The sequence below is a fragment of the Cyprinodon variegatus genome, unplaced genomic scaffold, assembly GCF_000732505.1.
Source record: "Cyprinodon variegatus isolate N-32 unplaced genomic scaffold, C_variegatus-1.0 Scaffold88, whole genome shotgun sequence".
NCBI lineage: Eukaryota > Metazoa > Chordata > Actinopteri > Cyprinodontiformes > Cyprinodontidae > Cyprinodon > Cyprinodon variegatus.
In genome coordinates, this window is record NW_015150541.1 from 454,738 (window position 1) to 475,908 (window position 21,171).

The following is a 21,171-nucleotide window of genomic DNA, read 5'->3' on the forward strand; positions in this document are numbered from 1 at the left end:
CCGTGTTAAAATGCTTTTCAATCCTTCCTGCACATTCTTTTCAAACTAAACTTTGCTTTAAACGCTTCCCTCCAGCGTTGTACACCTGCACAAAACTTCAGGAAGTAAACAGTAACGTTCAAGGTGTCTATATATAGCATAGACCCAGCTCCTCTCTGAAGGCTAGCAGTGTCTGGTTTATTATTATTTAAGGTGGAGATCAGAGTCTCCTAAGAAAGAAATACACGTAAACTAAACCTTCTCACTCCGCCTATAAACTAATACTGTTTTTCTTCCTTCTCATTAATGATATTATTCTTCTGAATTAAGAATGACTGGGATGTGGTCATAGAAAACCTCACTGGGGATGTCTGGCCTCCTGTTCTCCCTTTACTTAGTTTTAGTTACTTATCTACTCTTCATACAAGCTTTGAAAATGACTAGAAACAAATAAAAGTCCATTTTTTTATGTGGTAGCTTACACTTCATCATTATGCAGCATTATAACGGCCCCTACTTTCAGTAGTTGTAGAGATTTAGATTTTCAGAGATCCTTATCTAACAGTTTAAAAGATGAGTTCAGTATTTTTCAGGTCTGTTTATGTGTCTGTTTTGCGACTTTATTTCCTTATTTATAACTAAAAATCTGACCTTTTTTTTCTTAAATCCTTTTTTGTCTCCTACATCGTGTCCTTTCCTCTCTTCCTCCTGGTTTCCCTCCTTTCCCATGGCTCTTTCTTGCTTTCTTTCCTTTTCTTCCCTTCCTGGAAATGTGAGCATGGAAGTCTTAAGTAAAAAAATAAGTCTCTCCTTATTTTCTATAGATTTTGAAGGAGTACACATTTCTGGATTATATCATGGGCGGCTGTCAGATCAACTTCACAGTAAGTACTTCTCTATTGAAATCTATCCAGACAGAAATGTCTCAAGTGTTTTTCCTGGTTTGTTGAAGGTCCTTGTAATGATGACGTTTTCTGTGTTTGGGGCAGATTGCTATCGATTTCACGGGCTCTAATGGGGATCCCAAGTCACCCCAGTCCCTACACTACATCAACCCTCAGGGCTACAATGAGTATCTGGCAGCCATCTGGGCTGTTGGTAACGTCATCCAGGACTATGATAGGTAGGTTAAAGACGTTAAATATGGCTTCTATTTAGGAAAACCTACTCAGATTTGACATAAAAAGACACAACAGGTACAGTAATCTCATAAGGAGCAAACTGTCAATTGAATTAATTTAACAAACCCTAAGCTATTGTGATAGCTATGGCAGAAAACCTCACCTCTCCCTCGGGTTTGAAAGCTTGTAGAAGCGCATAACTTGCTGCTACGACTCCCTTGTTTATTCAAGCTTGAATTGAGCGGTCTTATGTGATCCATGTTAAAGTCGTAGGGAAATCATATTTAAATGTCAAATCATTCTGGCTTAAACATTTATATAAATGTACCCTTTATCAGACGACATTGTCCCAAAATTTTCTAAAATCTATGACTGAAAATCTGTGTTTTTTTCCCGTTATCTTATGCAGGCCAGTTAGTTATACGTCAGCCTGTACACCTAAATTTGGCCAATCTTATATCAACTGTCATCTTGTCATATGTTGCAGCTAATATAAGCAACGGTTGAAATAAGAAAGAGCTAACAGAACTGCAGCGTTGCGAGGCAAGGGCTCAAACATGTACGGCTGTAAGCCTTCTACACCAAACCAAGCTTCTGCCGCCCTGGCGTCCTCTTCCAGAGCAACTTCGTCCTCACTTTTCTCCTCTAAATAAAAAATGTATGACTGAGGAGAAATCAGTGAGAGTTAGTGGGTTAGAGCAACGGTCCCCAACCTTTTTTGCACCACGGATCGCTATATGTCAGACAATATATTCACGGACTGGCCGGGGGGGTGGGGGAAATACGATCAAGTAAAATGATACTACTGGCATAAAATCAAATACAAACAGCATAAAAATAAAACAACAAGCCGGTCCCATCTAGGCGCAATCGGAGAAAATGACAGACAAAGTGTGCTCCTGATGTCCAGTCTGCTCCGTAGCTTTGTTTTGGTCGCTGTAACCACAGAAAATCCCGCTTCACAAAGATAGGATGTTATAGATAGGATGCGTCTTGAACTGAATTAACCTGTGTCAAGAGGCACAGATGCACCGACTGATGTAACTGGGAGAGAATACCGCAATTTTTTATATTTTTCAAAATAAAGCATCAATCAGACCCTGATCGTCAATAAATTTTATATATATATATATATATATATATATATATATATATATATATATATATATATATATATATATTTTTTTCTGTGCGGCCCGGTATCAAATGCCCGGTGGTTGGGGACGGCTGGGTTAGAGGAAAGTTTCACCTTTAATAGTTTATTCCATTAGCATTCTGCTATTTTTTCCAAATCAGTGGAATCATTCAGAGAGATTTTGAGAGGTGATTTTTGTTTTAGAGCTAGGGAACAAATCATATTGCAAAATCTTGGGTGGTGAGCATTAAAAAAAAACACCATTACTGGAACCAGCAGTAGAACATCCGCTGCTTTTGCAGCATCATTCAATAGAGTTTGTGCAGACCACAAAAACGCAATATTTCACCATGTTAATGATCAATGAAGGCAATCTCAAACTTACACTAAACGGAATTACACATCCGCTGTACCTGATAACTGCCTACTTTCCACACAGCGCTGAAGCAGTGCCAACTGTTTGACTTCCTGAATTATGTCACTTTTATTGGTAAATTCACTTGATTGTGGTGCTATAACACTTCCTACACTTTTCAAATAGTATCCGTTAGACATTACTCACTCCTTTGTCAAGCGCTTGTTTTGGTTATAACAGGTTCATAACGGTTTATGTTGTTGAACATTATAAATGTTGTCACCAATTTGTAATATACCTGCATTTTACTTTATTTTAAAAAGGAATAGAAAGTTTAGAAATGTCAGTTTAGCAAAAAAATTAAACAGATCTGTGCGTTGAGACGTGAATTGGCGCTATATAAATAGACAGAATTTCATTAATTGACTGGATTCACTTCAAGGATATCCAGCAAACATTAACTGCGGCATGATGCTGTTATGCCGGTTTGGTCCATCACATCTGAGGAAACGTTTCCTCCATCTTGTTTGGCATGTGCTACAGGGAAGTCAGGCATTCCCGAAGGCAAAAACACGGTCAGACCTGGTCCTAGCATTATGGATGTACCTGCATTGATAATCTAACTTCCTTCCCACAGTGACAAGATGTTCCCTGCCTTTGGTTTTGGTGCCCAGCTCCCTCCAAGTTGGCAGGTAACTGTTCAAGGTGTTCTTTACCAGATGATTTGATGATGACATAAAACTCGCCCTGGATCGACGTTTCTTATTCCCATGCATTCCTTTCACATTTGAATGATCCAATGTTGGTGTCTGCAGGTCAGCCACGAGTTTCCAATCAACTTCAACCCTTCAAATCCATTCTGTGCAGGTAATGCTAGCATCTTGTCCTTGTTTAGCAACATTAAGAGAGGCTGGAGAAGTCTTCATAGAGTCACTGCGATATCATTTGATGACCAGTTTATAGAAATAATAAAGAAAAGATAGAAACATGTCTTAAAATCTGACTGGTAGTTAAAGTTTTGTGTAAAATGTCCGTTACATGTTTTGGTCAATATGTTCCAGTATCCAGATTGTTTATGGGAGTCATTGTGTTTGTGTTGTATCTATTTTTGTAGGCATAGAAGGGGTGGTCGATGCCTATCAGCAGTGTCTGCCTCAGGTGAAGCTTTATGGTCCAACCAACTTCTCTCCAATCATCAACCACGTCGCCCAATTTGGCCGAGCAGCCTTACAGCAGCAAACCGCCTCTGTGAGTTGCAAACAAGATACCCGCCATTGTTATAACATAAAAGCTGTAATTTTAAACTTCATGTTTGGGAGATTTTAGGCGATAGCTCAACAGATTCATGGTTTTTGGGTTATTTTCTAACTAAATAAAACCATTTTCTTGGAAAACTTAGAAATTTGATGAACATTAATGCTCTCTACTGATAGCCAAACCAGACAGGTAAATTTATGCCATTTACATGGTATATTATTTCTGTAAAGGGCAATTACAGCCTGATTTCGAAGGCGGGACCAACAGAGTCAGAGGAAACAGTTTAGAACCAGATCAGTACAGATGTGACACAAAAACCCTTTTACAGTAGCCGGATGTTGAATATATATGATATAAAACTCTCTTTTTGGACATAATAAGGGGCATCAATAACACATCTTTGAACAGTTGTATTATTGGCTCGCCACCTACGCTGTGATTGGTCGGTTTATAGAGGCTTACCAGACTTGACTTACGTTCTGTGTAAGTCGGTCTAACTGACCAGGCTACTCTATGGAACCCGGTAATGTGAGGAAATAAACTCCCTGGATCCTCTGTGACATCTCCTTCATCCTGCAGCAATACTTCGTCCTGCTGATCATCACCGATGGAGTCATCACCGACATGGACGAGACGCGGAAAGCCATCGTCAACGCCTCCCGGCTGCCAATGTCTATCATCATCGTCGGGGTGGGAGGGGCTGACTTCACCGCCATGGAGTTCCTGGATGGAGACGATGGGAACCTCCGCTCGGCCACAGGCGAAGCCGCCATGAGGGACATCGTGCAGTTTGTGCCGTTCAGGCAGTTCCAGAATGTAAGCTTTTACACGTGGAGACAAAGGTTGCACACGTGCTCGCTCGGCGTCATGTTCATGTTTAAGTGTCGCACATCTTATTTCAGGCAGGCACTGCAGCACTCGCACAAAGCGTTCTGGCAGAGTTGCCTGACCAAGTGGCCTCCTTCTTCACTATGTTTGAGCTGAAGCCCCCCAGCGAGCCCTGTCCTCCCTAGACATGTACGACCTTCCCAACCTCTTCTCCTCCTTTCTCCTCTGAATTTCTCCACAGCAGCATGCTTCTAGGCAGCCATCTTTATCATATGTCCACCTCATGCCTGATCATGCGACAGTCCTTACGCCTGCCTGACTTCATTAGCAGAGATCATTTTAAATGAGCTGGTTTATCAATCGCAGGCTTTCCAGTTCTCTGAAACCATGTTTGATATTTTATTATAGCTATTACGGTTGAAACCAGACATTCTCCCACGGCGTGTAAAAAGACACTTTTTTTTTTGTCCGATATTAAATTAGAATTTTTGTCAGTTATGGTGTCTAGATTTTTTTGCCTTTACCAAAATAAAGAAAATTTTCTTAGATATAACTTTTTAAAAACGTGGCTATCTCAAACGAGAACTGTTCAATAGTTGTTGCCATCTTCCTTGTTGTGCTTTCTCCAGCGTTGCGCAACTTTGTCATCACACCCTCAAAACCCGCCCGCCTGCTTTGCATCCAGAAATTCAGAACACATCTCTACATTGTGATTGGCCCGCCAGTTCTAGGGCCTGGGGCATTGATCGAGGCTAGACCACTCGCAGCCAAGAATAATTTTTGCAGCTGGCGGTTTGGGCTAGTTTACTAGGCAACTTTAAATCAGTCCTGTCTTTATCCATTCTGGGTCAGATCTTGACGTTTGAAAAAGGAGGCAGGGAAAGCAGAATAAAGTGTTAGCCTCGCTACATGCAGTTAGCCCAGCCTTCTTGCTAAACCAGGTCCTTGATAGGGAGGTTTCTGGTGCCATTTATCTCTCTCTCTCTCTCTCCAATGCGTCTCCAACTCCCGCAACTCGACCTTTCAATCACATGCAAAAAGTCTGCACTGTGGCGGAAGGTTGTGAGCAAATAAACTTCCTGTCACCTCGAGGCACAGCTCTCCTGCACCCAGAGCTGTCCTATGCCTTTGTATTGCAGAGGAGCTACTGCGCATGTACAACTTTTAACAAGAGTCAATGGGCACCTATTGTTCCCCCTAGGGCAGAAATATGTCACCAACCTGGCAAAAAATGGACTGACGCTTTACTAGTCATTAAAGATTAAATATTTATCTTGCACATCTAACAAATTTATATCAAAATATTAAAGATTTAATTTAAAATTAAATCATAACAATTTTTTTTTTATTTTCTTATGTCTTAATGAGGGTCCTTGGGTGGGTGGGTGGGTGGGGCAGCACCCTAACGCACTCTATTGGCCGGCCGCCACTGATATTAAGTTTGCATATTTATTCACCCTGCAATGTAACCATACCTTTTTCCTCTCTTTTCAGTCTCCTCGGGAAGCTCTTGCTCAGAGTGTCTTGGCAGAAGTCCCAGGTCAGGTGGCGGGCTTCTTCAAAACGATGAGTCTGAGCCCGCCTTGCGGCGACCTTCCTCCTACCTATAACGACGTGGCATCAGCGCCCCCAGCTGATGCACACTGAGCACCAACCTTTTCCTTCTACAAACGCCATGACCCTTGAACTTTAAAACCCCTTTGTAAGATGTTCCAGTCTTTCTAGCATGTGCTGCGCAATTCGAAGGACAAGTTAGTTTAGTTATTTTAATACTAAACAGCACGTTTTATACAATGCTCACATTTAACAGGTTAAGTTTTATTAATATGATGTATTACATATTATATGTGAGGTCTAAATGAATATTATAAGACAGTCTTTCAGTAATTCCGATCTGGTAAATTAACCAGCATATACAGCTTTTTTCTATGTTGCCTGTGTCAGATCATCAATCCATGTCGTTTTATGTCTTTCCTACACAGTGAGGTTGTTTTCTAATATTTCTACCTCGCATACATCCAATTTCCATAGTTACCACCAAAGATCCATATACAATCTAAATGTAGCACAATTACCCAAGGTGCTGTGTAAAAATACAATTTTAAAAAGTAGAGATGCACCGGTCCGATACCTGGATCAGATATCTGATCTGATATTGACTAACTAGCTGGAATAGATATCGCCTGCGATATTGACTGGTTAGATCGATCCGGTATTCGCTCCGATATCGACTAATTAGATCCATCGGGTATCGCCTCCGATATCGACTAATTAGATCCATCGGGTATCGTCTCCGATATCGACTAATTAGATCCATCGGGTATCGCCTCCGATATCGACTAATTAGATCCATCGGGTATCGTCTCCGATATCGACTAATTAGATCCATCGGGTATTGTCTCCGATATTGACTTATTAGATTGATCTAGTATTGGCTCCGATATTGACTAATTAGATCGATCTAGTTTCCGCTCTGATATTGACTAATTAGATCCATCGGGTATCGGCTCCGATAGTAACTGATTAGCTTGATCGGATATCGGCTCCGATATTGAATAGCTAGATGGATAGGAAATCGGCTCTGGTGTGGACTGATTAGCTGGATCAGATATTGTTGATTTGATATCAGCTATCCGTGATCCAATCATGTGCATTTTACATGGAACTGACCTTTCTGTTTGCTGCTTATTTGTTAACAAATAATATAACTTAACTCAACAATTGAATTGGATATTGGTCGATATGCTCAGCCCAGGTATTGGTATCGGATCAGTTCAGGATAAAACTGGGTCGGTGCGTCTAAAAAAAAAAAAATATATATATATATATATATATATATATATATAGAACCCAGATATTAAATAAATGTTAGAATACTGAATACATATGAAAAAGAACAGAGACAATAAAAAGAGCATGGCAACTGCTTTTAATAGAGACTGAAAAATGGAGCAAAGCTGCATGTCTAATATATAAAAGGAATGTTTGGGAGCCTCGACTGAAAAACCCCAATTTCTTCCAAGTTTGTTTGATAAAAGACTATTTAGGATGTATAAGCCACCATATTGAAATGAATGATGTCATCCACAGGGAGAAAAGATAGATTTTATTACATAATTCTTTAAAGTTAACTCAAGGCAACCAGGCAGGTTGTGTGACATGCTGTTAAACCTAAAGAAAATTACAATTTTGCTTACACTCCCAAAATGTAGAGCCTTCCCATTCTTAACCTCTTCACAGCAGCTTTATATGGAGCATGTGGATGTCAGAGGCAGGGCAAGGTGGCACTCTTTTATACTATAAGTTACATTTTGTTGAAAATACACTCCAAAAGATAGCAAGTACAAAGATAAAAGACAAGGACAGAAAACTGCTCAGAGGAACCTCACAAGAAAGATGGGCTGAGGTGGACAGCAGATTTTTATTAACGTTAACACAAAGTTCCTTCTCTCAGATAGGAACAAAGCCAATCCACTTCTACACCTTCTATCCCAGCCTTATTGTCCATATCACAGATATAAATGGAGAAAAGTGTGGTTCACCAACTCAAACTCTACGTTAAGAATCCCAGCGCTTCCAGAGTCATTTGCTAAATGCTTAAAACCAACCTGGAAAACCTCCACAGAACCACCAGTGCCCAACCAAGGATTCAACTGTTTAACATTCGTTTTCTCCATTGTTTTTTGGAAAACAAGAGGAGCTTTGAGACGGTTTAAAATGCCAAACAGGTTTACATCAAAAGTAAGCAGACTATCACTCCATTTTTTTTGAAGATGTTTCTATACCTGTTCAGGAGTCTTCGCCAATTCTTTTAGCGTTAAAATTTCAGCAAACCAACAGGTCATGGAAGGGACTGTTTTTACTTAATGATTTACAACATAAGTTTAACAACATCAGGGATCATACTGGAAGTAGCAGGGACAGAGATTAAAATCCTTAAAAATATGTTTTAGCCATTTGAGGAAGTAAACAGTGATGTCTGAAAGCTCATCATATCGCACACAAGTGAAGGTGAAACCAACCAACTTAATATTTTAATAGAATATGCTAAATTATTCTAGTTTACATAAAAAAAAACCCATCAAACTAAACTAACATTAAAAAAAGAATGTCTATATTTTATTAAAGACACCACTACCTTTAGGTTTGTAACCCATAAGTTTCTGGGTTGTAACCACTGAATATGCTAGTCAAAAAAAATACACCGCTGCCAAACCCTGAAAATACAACAGGATTTATTTAGGAGTAGTTTATGTGATGCCTGTTTGTTTAATTGTTAAATAGCGCTACTCTGCTGATAGGGAGGTCATTAACAAACTGATAAATAACATTTATAACTTCGATCAGGAAGTGTTGGACAAAACGTACTACCCATTTTTTTTATTATTTTTTTCATCATGTCACTTGTTTTTAAATACAAAGATCTTTAAATTGTGTTTTTTAAATCTCATTCTGGTGCAGTCTTTTTTTCTCTATAAAGATGAAATAGATAAATCAGTGACCTGTTTTACTACGTTTCCGCTGAGCCAGACTTGTCAAAGAAATATAAACGGATTATTCTGCTCTGCGTCAGTCATGACTTTTAACTTTATATCTGAGTGAAATATTTTAAACCTAAATAGCCCGAATATAGAATTTGGACACCAAAATAATTGGTACTGAACACTAAAATCAACATTATGGCCACACTGAGGCCTATAGGTTATGATATTTTAGGCAAAACTATAGGGCTTACCTTCATCTTACTCAAGTGCCAGATTCATTATTATTTTTTTTATAAATGTTTTAGTACATTTATATTCTAAGAACTGAGGCAGCTAAAAACAGCCCTCTGATTAGTCTGTCACGTCTAAAGCCAGATGTACATATAAACTCCTTAAAGTGTTTCACTTGTGTCTTTTTTTGTATTTCCTCCAGATGCCCTTTTTACTGCAGTCACCTCTTTGTCGGCTTTTATACGTTGTGTTGTCCCAGAAAATGTAAATAGATTTGAAGCTGAAAGCGAGCAGCTTGGTCAAATGTTTACAGAATGAACCGATGCATATGTAACAGTTAATGATCATTTGTACTGAAATCGAGTTGTTTTATTTAGCTGACCCTGTGGTGCTTCCATTGGACGGCTGATTCACCATTTGCTTAATGAGACCTGATCCATATGTTTGTTTACACACTAAAAACAAATTTGTTCACTTTGTCTTAAATGTTTAAGTTTGCTTCGAGTAATCCTTGCATGTAATTTTGTACCGGTATGTTAAAATTTATTTTTGACTCATTAATTTGTTTACATGTATTGCCTTATGTAATACATCTATGTTATATGTTTTTATTCTGTCTGGATTTTGTTGCTCTATGCTATGAAAAGATTAAAGAAATCAACATGATCAGATAAATAGATTATAATATAATGTTACTATAATTATTTTAAAGATAGATTATATATGGGAAAGATTTAAAAAGATTTAGATTATGGAAACATTAACTACATGTAGTTCTTTTTCTGTTTTTTTTTATTTTGGAAAAAAGAACTAAAGAAATAATTAAAAAACAACAACAAATAATACAACATTTAGCTTTCTTTATCACCTATTTCCTGCTCTTTTAACATTGATTATAAGACAGGCAATGAGAAAAACAAAGTTAACAGTCTTATAATAAACTCTTATATTGCAGAAGTATAGACATACTGTCATGAATAATGTGGAAAAATCTAATATTTAATGTCTATGCTGAACGTCAATACAGAGATTAACGTTTTGACAAGGGGGGTAATTCACATCTAGAAAGTATCGATTTTAAAGATTGCTTTAAAAATGGTGATGAAAACTTAAATTTCCTCATATAGTAACTGAAGCATGTTTGTAACAAGTAACCTCTTAAGTAACTAACTCTTCCTGGTGGGATAACCTGACCTGACAGATTTTTCTGAGTCACTATGTTAAGTCATTATGTTGTATTTTTTGTATACATTTTCTTTGTTTTGTTTTTAGCAATCTTTTTTTCATGAAATCCATAATAAAATTAAATCTTCAGTCTTAGCTCGACTTGGACGTTTCTCTACATTGTCATTCTCCGGACAAAATGTTTTTTGAATGGGATTAAGCCTTGAATTAGTAATTAATTTAAAGTTTTATCTCAGGCAACTCATTTGTGGTTATAGAGTTTTACAGTTGTTTACAGTTTCTTTTTGTATCTCTGCTTCTGTCTCCTTGAACCCCAGTCGGCCTCAGCAGATGGCCGCTCACGCTGAGCCTGGTTTTGCTGGAGGTTTCTTCCTGTTAAAAGGGAGTTTTTCCTCTCCACTGTCGCTACAAGCATGCTTAGTATGAGGGGTTGCTGAAGAGTCAATGAGTCGATGCAATCAACTGGTTTTCCTTAGATAGAAAACTTTGAATTAATTTGACTGTATGATCTGGTGAACTGCAAAGTGCCTTGAGATGACGTGTTGTGAATTGGTGCTATATAAATAAACTGAATTGAATTATATAAACTTAAAGGACTATTGAGAAAAAAAAACATTTCTTTAAATTTTTATTGCAATATGCAGGTAATGAGATCAGCAAGGGTTAAATCTAAGCTCAGTACTTAAAAGCTGACTTAAAGGAATAGTACACCCAAAACATGATTACCGGTAGCCTTCATTTTCGGCATGAAGGCTAATCATGTTTTGGGTGTACTATTCCATTAAGTCATCACTGCTCATTTCTATGCTGATGATACAGCACTGTTCTGTATTAACACCCAGCTTTGGTCTCATTGAGCAGCCTTTAGTTTTTAAACCAATCAGACTTTTTTGACTTGTTTTCAAATAAAGGAAAAAAAATATGTGTTGCTTTAAATTTTCAAAACCCCATCGACCTTTTAGGGTTCTCAGATTGAGGATATCCCCCAACAAAAGTTAGCTTTTTAATGAAGCAGATCTTCACTTCTGCTGCTCAAACTCCTTTAATCGTCAAAACAAAGCTGAAATGTATCTACTGCAAAACCGGGTCCAAAGAAAAGAGGAGTTGTTACTTCCTATAGCCATGTCTGATGGGTAATGATGATTTAATCAAGATGACTGTTTCTTCTTAAAGAATACATGGATACTGTTTTAAATAAAAGCAAAGAATTATGTTTAAAAGTTATGTTTTCTTAAAGCATCCCCACAGCATGATGCTACCATCACCATGTTTCACAATGTGGACTGTATGTTCAAAGCCATAGTTTTACCCTTCCCAAGGGTTTGAACTAATTGGACCAGAGCAGTTTTTTCCACCATTCTTTATATGACTCTTCCATGATACAATGGAAAGGTTCAATTTGTGCGAATCCCTATTGAGAAAGATATTTGTAATCAGAACAAGCATTTTCCAAGTCATATAAAGTTTTATTGAAAACAGGAGATTACTCATTCAAATTGAACATGGACTCCTTTCCCCTGCTTGTTATTGCAGTGCTGTAAAAAATACTGATTGGAGTGCAGCCCAGCCTTCACGCATGGGCGGTTCTAGACAAGGGCCAACAGGGGCCCCTATAGAGCAGATCCTGGCCCCTGTTCTGAAAACAAACACTGCAAAAATGTTTTTTCTCCTTAAATTAGGTGTAATTTCCCTTGATTTAAACAGGTAAACACAATTTAACGATGAATTGAGATGATTTACATAAAACAAAACCTTCAATTACCTTATTTCAAGTGCATTATATCGAGCTGTCTTATAATTCCTTTGATAAATCATCCCATTTAAGGGGGGAGTGATGGCCTAGTACAATAGTGTAACAACACAACAATAGGCCTGTAAGCAATATTATCTGGGTGGGCCCCATATGAAGTACAACACGTGATAAAGGCTCAGGATACGGCGACAGTTCCATAAATCAGCCAAGAAGATACAATTATGCAATTCTCAGTAGTTTATGATCACACGCGGAAAAATGGAACCATCACCACATGTTACAGACATCCCAAGTTCCAAAAACTGATTTCAGGGAGATGCTTGTTGAACGGAATTTTTCGCTCCACTTCATCTGCAAAGAGTCGTCCTAGTCTACAATTGTGTAGGGGGCCAACCAGGTGTCAGTTGTGGGCTCCTAAGCAACTGCAGTCTCTGCCTACCGATATTTAGGCCATTGGCTTAGTGGTTAGAGCCGTGCGCTTGTCCTCTAAGAAAGTTGCAAGTACCTGGTTCGATCCCTACAGCCTGCACTCTGGGCTCCTGAGCAAGACCCTTAACCCCACACTGCTACCTGGGCGCCGCACAATGGCAGCCCACTGCTCCCGAAGGGAATGGATTAAGTGCACAGAGTGAATTTCTCCACTGTGAGATCAATACATTTCAATTATTATTACCTGCTCGAGTTCATCGCAAATAGATTTATTTTATGGATGTTTTTCTTAATCGGATAATTTTTTCAGTGTATCGTAATTTCTTAGGATGATATATACATCATCGGCATAGGCAGACCCTTTTCACAGGGGCATGTGCCCCGTTGTGGATCTGCGGTGCCTGGGGCACAGATTTTTTAATTAATGAATTTTCCGCCCTCAGAGCGAGGTTGAGAGAGGAGAACTCTAGCTTGGCAAAAATGAAGCCGAGACGCTAACGTTTGCTGTTAAAAAAAATAAACATACAGCTCTCCCATCTTTCTGGCCATGATATACACACCTCCTCAAATAGAAATGAGAAACACAGACATGTATGTATGTATGTAGAGGTTTTTTTTTTGTTTTTCCTTTTACAGTTGCACATTTCAAGTTTTCAGTTTTCAAGTTCATGTTTGCTGACAGATATTTAATGAAGTTGATGAAATTGTGCCTTCATCAGTAGTGGATTAGAGATATACAGTTAAGTTCACAAGTGGGCCAGTTCCATTTGGTTTATTTAATAATTATTTAATAATTCAGAAAATAACAATCAGATTGTACAATTTAATTACAATGCTTTCTAATAATATGTTATTTTATTTTATTTTATTTTTTTTTTTTACAGAGTGGCGAAAACGGGCTTCCATAATTATCTGTGCCCATGCTTTTTCTAAAATAAATAATTGCCCAAAAAAATTTTGCTCCGGCGCTTTGCCTGCTCGCATTTTTTTTTTTTTTTTTTTTTGGTGCCTTATTGTGCCCCTGTAATGCATTGGGTCAGATGACGCCCCTGATATACACTGGTAGAAAAGCTGATCATTTTAATTCTTACCATGGCTCTCTTATTAACCTAAATAATGCGCTCTTTCTCTGTTTCTTTTAGTTTCTGCATGAAAAAAAAAGAAAAACCGTGGCCCCACCCTTTCTTTCCCTCTAGTAAATTTAGTCTAAACCCGCCTCAGCCTCCACGCCTCTACCTATGGAAACTGTGCAGCCATGACTGAAAGCTATCGATAAGTGACGTTGTTCCGCGTGACAGCTCCGCCTCCCCGACTCTTTCAAGAACGAGGCAGATCACCTCCAGACACCAGGAAACCCACTGGATCAAATCTGGGCGAAGACAATCCCTCCGCACCACTTTGAGCGCGGATTAATCTAAAGACAACTAGTTCTACTCCGTCTCCTACAGTAAGCTCGTGTTTAAATCTGCTTTAAAAAACACGGAAGTTGACGTGATATATAAAGTTATTTTTTATTAGATCTAATTGTCACGTTTACCTGCTAGCTCTTGTTTACTTTGTTTTTTTTTTTATACGTACGCTTCCATATGTTTTTCATCCGCCATAATTAACAGCTATATTATTACGCTACTACAACGCTTACGTCAAAGCTGTTTTTCTTAAACTTACGCATTATTAGCTGCGTTAGCTTCCAGTTTTATCTACGCTGGGTTTGTATGGTGGGTGTAACGGACTGGGTGTGTGTCGCATCTGCAGGGGCGACTCCCAAAGTTAAAGTAGACGAAAGAACATACAGTCCTCCTTCATGTGGACAGTTTTATTGACTACGCTTTTTTTTCTGGTGTAATTTTGTGGCAGTTTGCTGACAGGAAGACATGGCTGCTCAGTGTGTGACCAAGGTGGAGCTCACGGTGTCCTGCGACAATCTCCTGGACAGAGACATCGGCTCCAAATCTGACCCCCTGTGCGTCCTTTTGATGAGCAGCTCTGACTCCCAGTGGTATGAGGTCAGTAATGTGAAGAGAACTCACTGTAATATAATATATTTTGGATGTAAAATCGTAAATTGTGAATAATTGTTGTAGAGAGTACAGAGAAAACGAATCAGTGATTGCAAACAGTAAGTTTTCATAACTTTCTTCAGGAAATTCTTAAAACTAACATTAGATTTAAATATTAAATTAGGTTTTTCTTTCTCTTAAAGTGTAAACTGATGCTGAAATCACTGTCTGTATATCAATTATGGGTTTCCACTGCAAAGTTTCAGAAAAATAAAGCACACCAAGTATTTCCACATGGTTAGTATTTGACAGTGGTGTCAAAAGAAAAAAACATTTGTTATTTAAGTGGAAGTATAGATACTGTAGTTTTAAAAACACTGAAGTAAAGAGGTCAAGTTGAAATGAGCTCAAACATCTATTTATTGAATGCTGTCCTATTTTGCACTGATATTTATATTTGTAGATGTTAAAGAGATGCCTTTTAGTGCATTACATATGTAGGGCCAAAAAAACATCAATGCATGAAAAAAGTTATGAATAAAAGTCGATTCCGATGCCAAAAATAATATCTTATGCATCCCTAGAAGTACAATTTCCGGAAAATAATGAAAATGCTGCATTTTAAATATAGCATAGCGTATTTTTTTCTTGTACCTTTTTTGATAACCTTGGAGATATATTTTATTGCATGTAGCATATCCCAGTAAATCTGTTTCAACTTTAAATCTGCAGCTCTCCCAACTTCTCTCTGTGCTCTGCACTGAAAAAAGTGTAGCATGTAACTGTTCCTTCAAACTAATGCTTTTTACTCTAAACTAGATGAAATTATTGATTGATTTGTTACTCATTCTTTTTGGATTTTGAGACATCAAGTTTGATGTAACCTGAACTAAATACACGTACAAGGAGCCCTGTGTTGCCCTGCAATGGACTGGCAACCTGTCTGGGGTGTATAGAGTTTGTAAGATGGGAAATGGAACTTATTTCTGAAGTAAAGTCAAATGATATGTGAAAAATCTAATTTCGTTATATTTAAATTAACTGGTTTCTATACAAACATTAATTCTTGTTTTAACAATTTAGTTAAAAGTAAGTATATTAGGTTGGTCCAATGTCAATATATTAGTTTGGTTCATCAGCTAAAATGTTCAGAAAATCATTTGAAACAGGGCAAAGATTTTAAGTTGTGTCAAGTGCAGTATTATTGTTTACATCAACATAATATAATCAGGTCATAACAAGTGATTAAATTCAGATTCTGTGAAGTCAAATATTTTAGATGTGATATCTGGACATCATTTCTTTTTTAAGTTTGAGCAAGGTTATACTTTTTCCAGTGTGTTTAAAAAGATTTGTGAACCTATTTACTAATATAATGATGCCAGAAACAAAATTTCAAGATATGTAGAAGCTCTACAGTCTGATTCTGTCGGTCTAAACAATAAGAAAACATGTTAATTTTAACCTGTAATTGGGAGTCATGGTCCTCCTATTTTTTCTCAAGCTTCTTGCCTTATGTTACTAACTTGTTTAAACTTACAACATGTCGCCTTTTTTAGCTGAAAAAGCCCTGAATGTCTAACAAACAGATTTTTCGGTGGCATCTCAAATTTTTTTACCAACCTGTTTGCTAACTCCGCCGGGGTTCCACTATATTACCTAATCTCTTTCTGTCACAGTATTTTTTCTGTTATGTTTTCTTTTGAGTATTCAGTTTTACTTTACTTTATTTTCTAGATTTCTAGTTTTAATTCTTATTTTGTTGTGTTTTCTGGTTATTTTTCCGTTTTCAGGTTTTTATTTGTTGCCCTCTTGTGTTCTCCTTTTTCCCTAGCTCCTTTCCAGTCTGCTCTGTTCACACCTGCTCCCAATCTGCTCGTTATTCTTCTCTTTGTTCAGTCTCCCATAAATACCGGTACACTCTTTGTGCAGTTCCTCAGTGCTGGTTCCTCGTCTAACTTCCTCCAACTCCGTCTCACTGTGTCTCTCTTGTCGTGATTGTTCTCCTCTGAAGTCTCCATGGTTTCTGGTTTGTTTTACTTTTTGCATGCTTGATTTTTGGATTCCTGCCTCAATTGTCTGTTTACATTTCATTAAATCAACAAGAAACTCACCTCTGCCTCCCTGCCTCCTGGGTCTTCAAACCACAACCTAATCCTTACAATTTCTTGCATCAAGTTTACCATGAACCAATTTGGTGGTATAATAATCTGAACAATCTATCCACATTTAGATCTTCAGAAGATCACAAACAGAGCAGCAGATATGCAACAGAATAGCAAGATGGTCTAGTCCAAGTCCAGACCTCAGCCCTGATTAAAATGGGTGCAAACCTCAATGAACTGGTGCTAATTCTACAGCTATGTCACAATCTAAGCAGCTCATTGTTGCTGCAGGGGTTTCTACAACACTTGAATCACTGAGTCTGGCTCGTTTTTTCCTCCTTTCCAGTGACTTATTTGTGCATTCAACTGTGTTACCTGGTAATATCATTGTGTTAATTATTACAGCCCACTTGGTGAAGTTTCCCATGTGCTATTTCACCGTCGTATATATCTATTCACATGTTCCTTATAGCTTTGTTTAAGCCTAACAACGCTTCCCCTTCGTCACCCGGCTATGTCCTATCTTTCCCAACAGATGGGACGCACGGAAAGAGTGCAGAACTGCCTCAATCCAAAGTTTGCCAAAAAGTTTGTCATCGACTACTACTTTGAAATAGTCCAGAAGCTGAAGTTTGGGATTTACGACATCGATAACAAGACAGTTGACCTGAGTGATGACGACTTCCTGGGGGAGCTGGAGTGCACCCTGGGTCAGGTGAGACGGCCTCTTCTGGGACAAAACAACCACATGAAATCTTAGATTTGATAGTGGTTCTTTTTGTTAAGTTGCTAAAATGTAAAAAAGCTCTTTTCTATCTGCTGTGTTTAGGTTGTTTCCAGTAATAAACTGACCCGACCGCTGGTGCTGAAGAACAACAAGCCAGCTGGAAAGGGGACGATCACTGTGAGGTTCAAAGAGAGTAACAGAGAAAACGTTCATTTTTAAATTCCTTTATTTTAACGCATTTATGCAACATTTGTGTCGTAGATCATTGCAGAGGAAATTAAAGACAACCGGGTGGCAAACCTTGAGGTGGAGGCAAGAAAGCTGGATAACAAAGTAAGGTTTTAAATGTTTTTAATCCCTTCTTTTTGGTCCTTATTTCACTGCTATTCATTTTGTTTTGTAGGATTTCTTCGGGAAGTCAGATCCCTATTTAGAGTTTTACAGACAAACAGGAACCGGGTGGCAGCTGGCCCACAGGACAGAGGTAAAACTCATCCCCAACGTCTGAACAAACCTCTTTCACTCCTTGTCTTGTTGACATTTATCTTACTGTGTGGTGTGTAGGAGCTTTGCACGTTTGATTACAGCAGTCGTATTTCTGTTCTCATTGCTGCTGTAATATGTTAATACTAAACCAGATACGTCTGATAGTTTTCAAAACTTTACAGTCTGAACCATCATTACCTAATTGCTCTGCTTACACCTCACATCTACAGCAGCAGCAGTGCTCCATTGAGCGCCTTTGTTTAGGCTTCACTCTCTTGCAAAATACCATTGCTGTTGCCTTGACACCAAGGTTATAAATGAAGGTTTAGCAGAACAGCATTCTAATGTTCCCGAAAATTCACCAACTTATGGTCAAGGGTCGGGAACCCCTTTAAAAAACTGTAAAATTCACTGTTTGAGAAGGAGTTGTCAAGTGTGAACTACTTCACAAAGATGATGCAGCCGGACCATCAAAATAAAAGCATTTATTCGGATGTTTATTCAGAATTTTCACAGTAAAATGTCAAACCACTTCATGTTTAGAAACTGTTACACCTTATTAAAGGAGAAAAACAACAGACTGCTAAAATTATCCGTAAACATACAGGGTTGAAACACTTTGTAAATGGCGTATTTACTGACGCATTGAAAGTGTTTTAGGAGGGACATTCAGCAGAGCTTTCTGAGCCGATTGGGAGAAGCGACAGCTTCTGCTCACCTACTAATATTTGGTTTTAGCCAGACAGGAGGGAAAAAAGCACAAACAACTTTTCCAATCAATATTGTATCAAGACATTTTGCTGTTCTACTTCTAAAGAAGAAATTGATTCTGCCTGATAAGATTTTACAGAGCTATGGAAGCTATGTCCCACCTTACAGTGTTGTTGACACGATATCACCATGATTGGCCGACCCAATCATTAGCATAGTTTTTGGGTCGTTTCTCGTACGGTTAAGCCTGGAGCGGGAGAAGATGGATTGTTGATTCTCATGTTATGCACCAACATAACTTTGATTGCAGGCAAAGTTATGTTGGTCAATAATTTCCTCTGTTTCATCCGGTTTCCACTTAGACTCTGAAAGGGGAACCAGTTGAGAAGTAGCTATTTCACTATTGTAAAAGGATTTTAAAATCAAAGTTGAAAAAAAAAAATTGAAATGGAATAAAAAATAACATTTTTTAAAAGGTGTGATAAGGAAAGGTATTTACAATGAATTTGTTTTTTTTAATAATTTAAAACTGGATTTGAAAATACCTTTTCAAATTCCAGTGTTTAATGTTTGATCAATAAAGAAAATGTCCAGTTCCTCTATAATAATTACATTTAAAATGTTCAATTACAAAATGCTTTTCAAATTGGATTTCAAATTGCAATATTTATATGTTAAATTTGAACTTAGTCTGTTTTGTTTTTCAGTGATTCTCTAGGTCGTCCTTACAAAAGGAAAAATTTTGTTTGTAAAAAAAAAAAAGGCCTTATGTAAACTAATCTAATCTAAAAGATCAGCTGACTGGATGGGCAACTAATAAAAAATAGTTGGATATAATCCCCTATTCAAACTATTTAAATTACACTTCATAACTTATATGTATTAAATAACCAGGAGACATGACAGCAGATTCTGATAGAAATTGTAATCTTACTCAGATCAGAGAAATTGCTTAGATTTACAGAAGGCAGCTGCTTACCTTCAGTGATTCTCTAGGTCCTCCTTACAAAAGGACCTCCATTATTTTGTTTGTGGAAAAAAAGGCCTTATGTAATCTAATCTAAAAGAAAGATGCAATCAGCTGACTGGATGGGCATCTAATAAAAAATAGTTGGATATAATCCCCTATCCATGATCTTTATATTTAGCTATATTCACAACATCTTCAGCATTAAATATATACTGTACTTTATAATTGATTATAATTTAAACAAAAAAATATTGAAATATATTTGATATTATTTTATATTATCAGACTGGGTGAAACAACTGAGCCGATCACAGCTAGTACGGCACCCCTGTCTGCCAAGGCTCTTGGTTTGATCCGCTGGCCGAAATGCAGAAGAAAAAAAGTTTGCCTCCGGCCGCTTCTTCCGGATCAAACCAAGAGCCTTGGCAGACAGGGGTGCCGTACTAGCTGTGATCGCCTCAGTTGTTTCACCCAATCTGATAAGAGGAAAAACACTAATAGCTGTCTGTTAGTAGCTAACTGACGTTTTGTAATTCTGTTTAACAAAAAAAAAAATTCCTCATTCAGCCGGGAACAGCGCTGAGCCCAGCCATTGTGTCACGTGACCAAATGAACTAATCTCATTGGCTAGAAGCTGCTCGACTCTATCCAGTGTAGATTGCTTTGGCTTGAGTTCACCAAAAGGTCAACACATTTGCAGCTGAATTTTTTTCTGGTGAATTTTTACCAGATAAAAATTCAATGTTTAAAACGCAGATTCCAATGAGACTTTTTTTCTTCCATATTCTCCTGGATTCCAATAACACTATTGGCTTGAAATTTGGCTTTTCAAAGTATTTCACTGAGTGCCCTTCAAAGGGTCAAGAGCAACATAGTGAAGTTATTGTGAAACTAGGGAGTTAAATACGTCTTCTTTCATTAGAGTTAGAAACGTGTTGATGATTTTTCCCGAAATTTGTTTTCAGGTGGTGAAGAATAACTTGAACCCAACATGGAAGCCGTTTAAAATCCCGCTGCAGTCGCTGTGTGGAGGAGACCTGGAGAAACCCATTAAAGTAAATATCTAAGCACAGCAGTCACAGTGTTGGTGTTGCAACATCTCAGAGCAAACAAAGAGCCTAACGCTGTGTGTTCAGTGCTTTCTTGATGATGTGTATTTCTTTAACCTCTGAAGCGAGCAAGAAGGAGGCAGGACAAGTGAGTTATTTCATGTGCTGCAGGATTTCTATCTGTTCTCATCTTCCTGCGTCCATTGACGTGTGGTGTGAGAGTGATTGAACTAACCTGGAGTGCTAACAGATCAGGACTTGGTGTCATCAAGAAAAAGCCTTAAAGGAATAGTACACCCAAAACATGATTAGCCTTCATTTTCTACTCACCCCCATGCTGAACAACACTCTGGAGTACTTTTTTGA

The 21,171-nt window shown here is 38.0% G+C and overlaps 2 protein-coding genes across 5 annotated transcripts in view; both read left to right on the forward strand.

Moving 5' to 3' along the window:
- The window catches only part of LOC107083968 (copine-3-like), a 24,282-nt gene extending 16,824 nt beyond the window's left edge, over nucleotides 1-7,458 (forward strand). The window contains exons 10-17 of one of the 2 annotated variants that reach the window (XM_015373584.1): nucleotides 804-863; nucleotides 969-1,102; nucleotides 3,228-3,282; nucleotides 3,406-3,457; nucleotides 3,705-3,838; nucleotides 4,427-4,663; nucleotides 4,750-4,864; nucleotides 6,170-6,308. In XM_015373584.1, the coding sequence (XP_015229070.1) occupies nucleotides 804-863; nucleotides 969-1,102; nucleotides 3,228-3,282; nucleotides 3,406-3,457; nucleotides 3,705-3,838; nucleotides 4,427-4,663; nucleotides 4,750-4,860 (783 nt within the window). In that variant the 3' untranslated portion in view covers nucleotides 4,861-4,864; nucleotides 6,170-6,308. Of the gene's footprint in view, nucleotides 1-803; nucleotides 864-968; nucleotides 1,103-3,227; nucleotides 3,283-3,405; nucleotides 3,458-3,704; nucleotides 3,839-4,426; nucleotides 4,664-4,749; nucleotides 4,865-6,169 lie in introns of both variants that reach the window. The other variant, XM_015373583.1, reaches the window with a different exon arrangement.
- Nucleotides 7,459-14,046: 6,588 nt separating this feature from the next.
- LOC107083959 (copine-3-like) overlaps nucleotides 14,047-21,171 on the forward strand; it is a 19,540-nt gene continuing 12,415 nt past the window's right edge. For 2 of the 3 annotated variants that reach the window (XM_015373562.1, XM_015373561.1), the window contains exons 1-7: nucleotides 14,047-14,204; nucleotides 14,615-14,763; nucleotides 17,398-17,577; nucleotides 17,692-17,766; nucleotides 17,851-17,922; nucleotides 17,993-18,073; nucleotides 20,722-20,811. In XM_015373562.1, the coding sequence (XP_015229048.1) occupies nucleotides 14,632-14,763; nucleotides 17,398-17,577; nucleotides 17,692-17,766; nucleotides 17,851-17,922; nucleotides 17,993-18,073; nucleotides 20,722-20,811 (630 nt within the window). In that variant the 5' untranslated portion in view covers nucleotides 14,047-14,204; nucleotides 14,615-14,631. Of the gene's footprint in view, nucleotides 14,205-14,308; nucleotides 14,476-14,614; nucleotides 14,764-17,397; nucleotides 17,578-17,691; nucleotides 17,767-17,850; nucleotides 17,923-17,992; nucleotides 18,074-20,721; nucleotides 20,812-21,171 lie in introns of those variants that run through there. The other variant, XM_015373563.1, reaches the window with a different exon arrangement.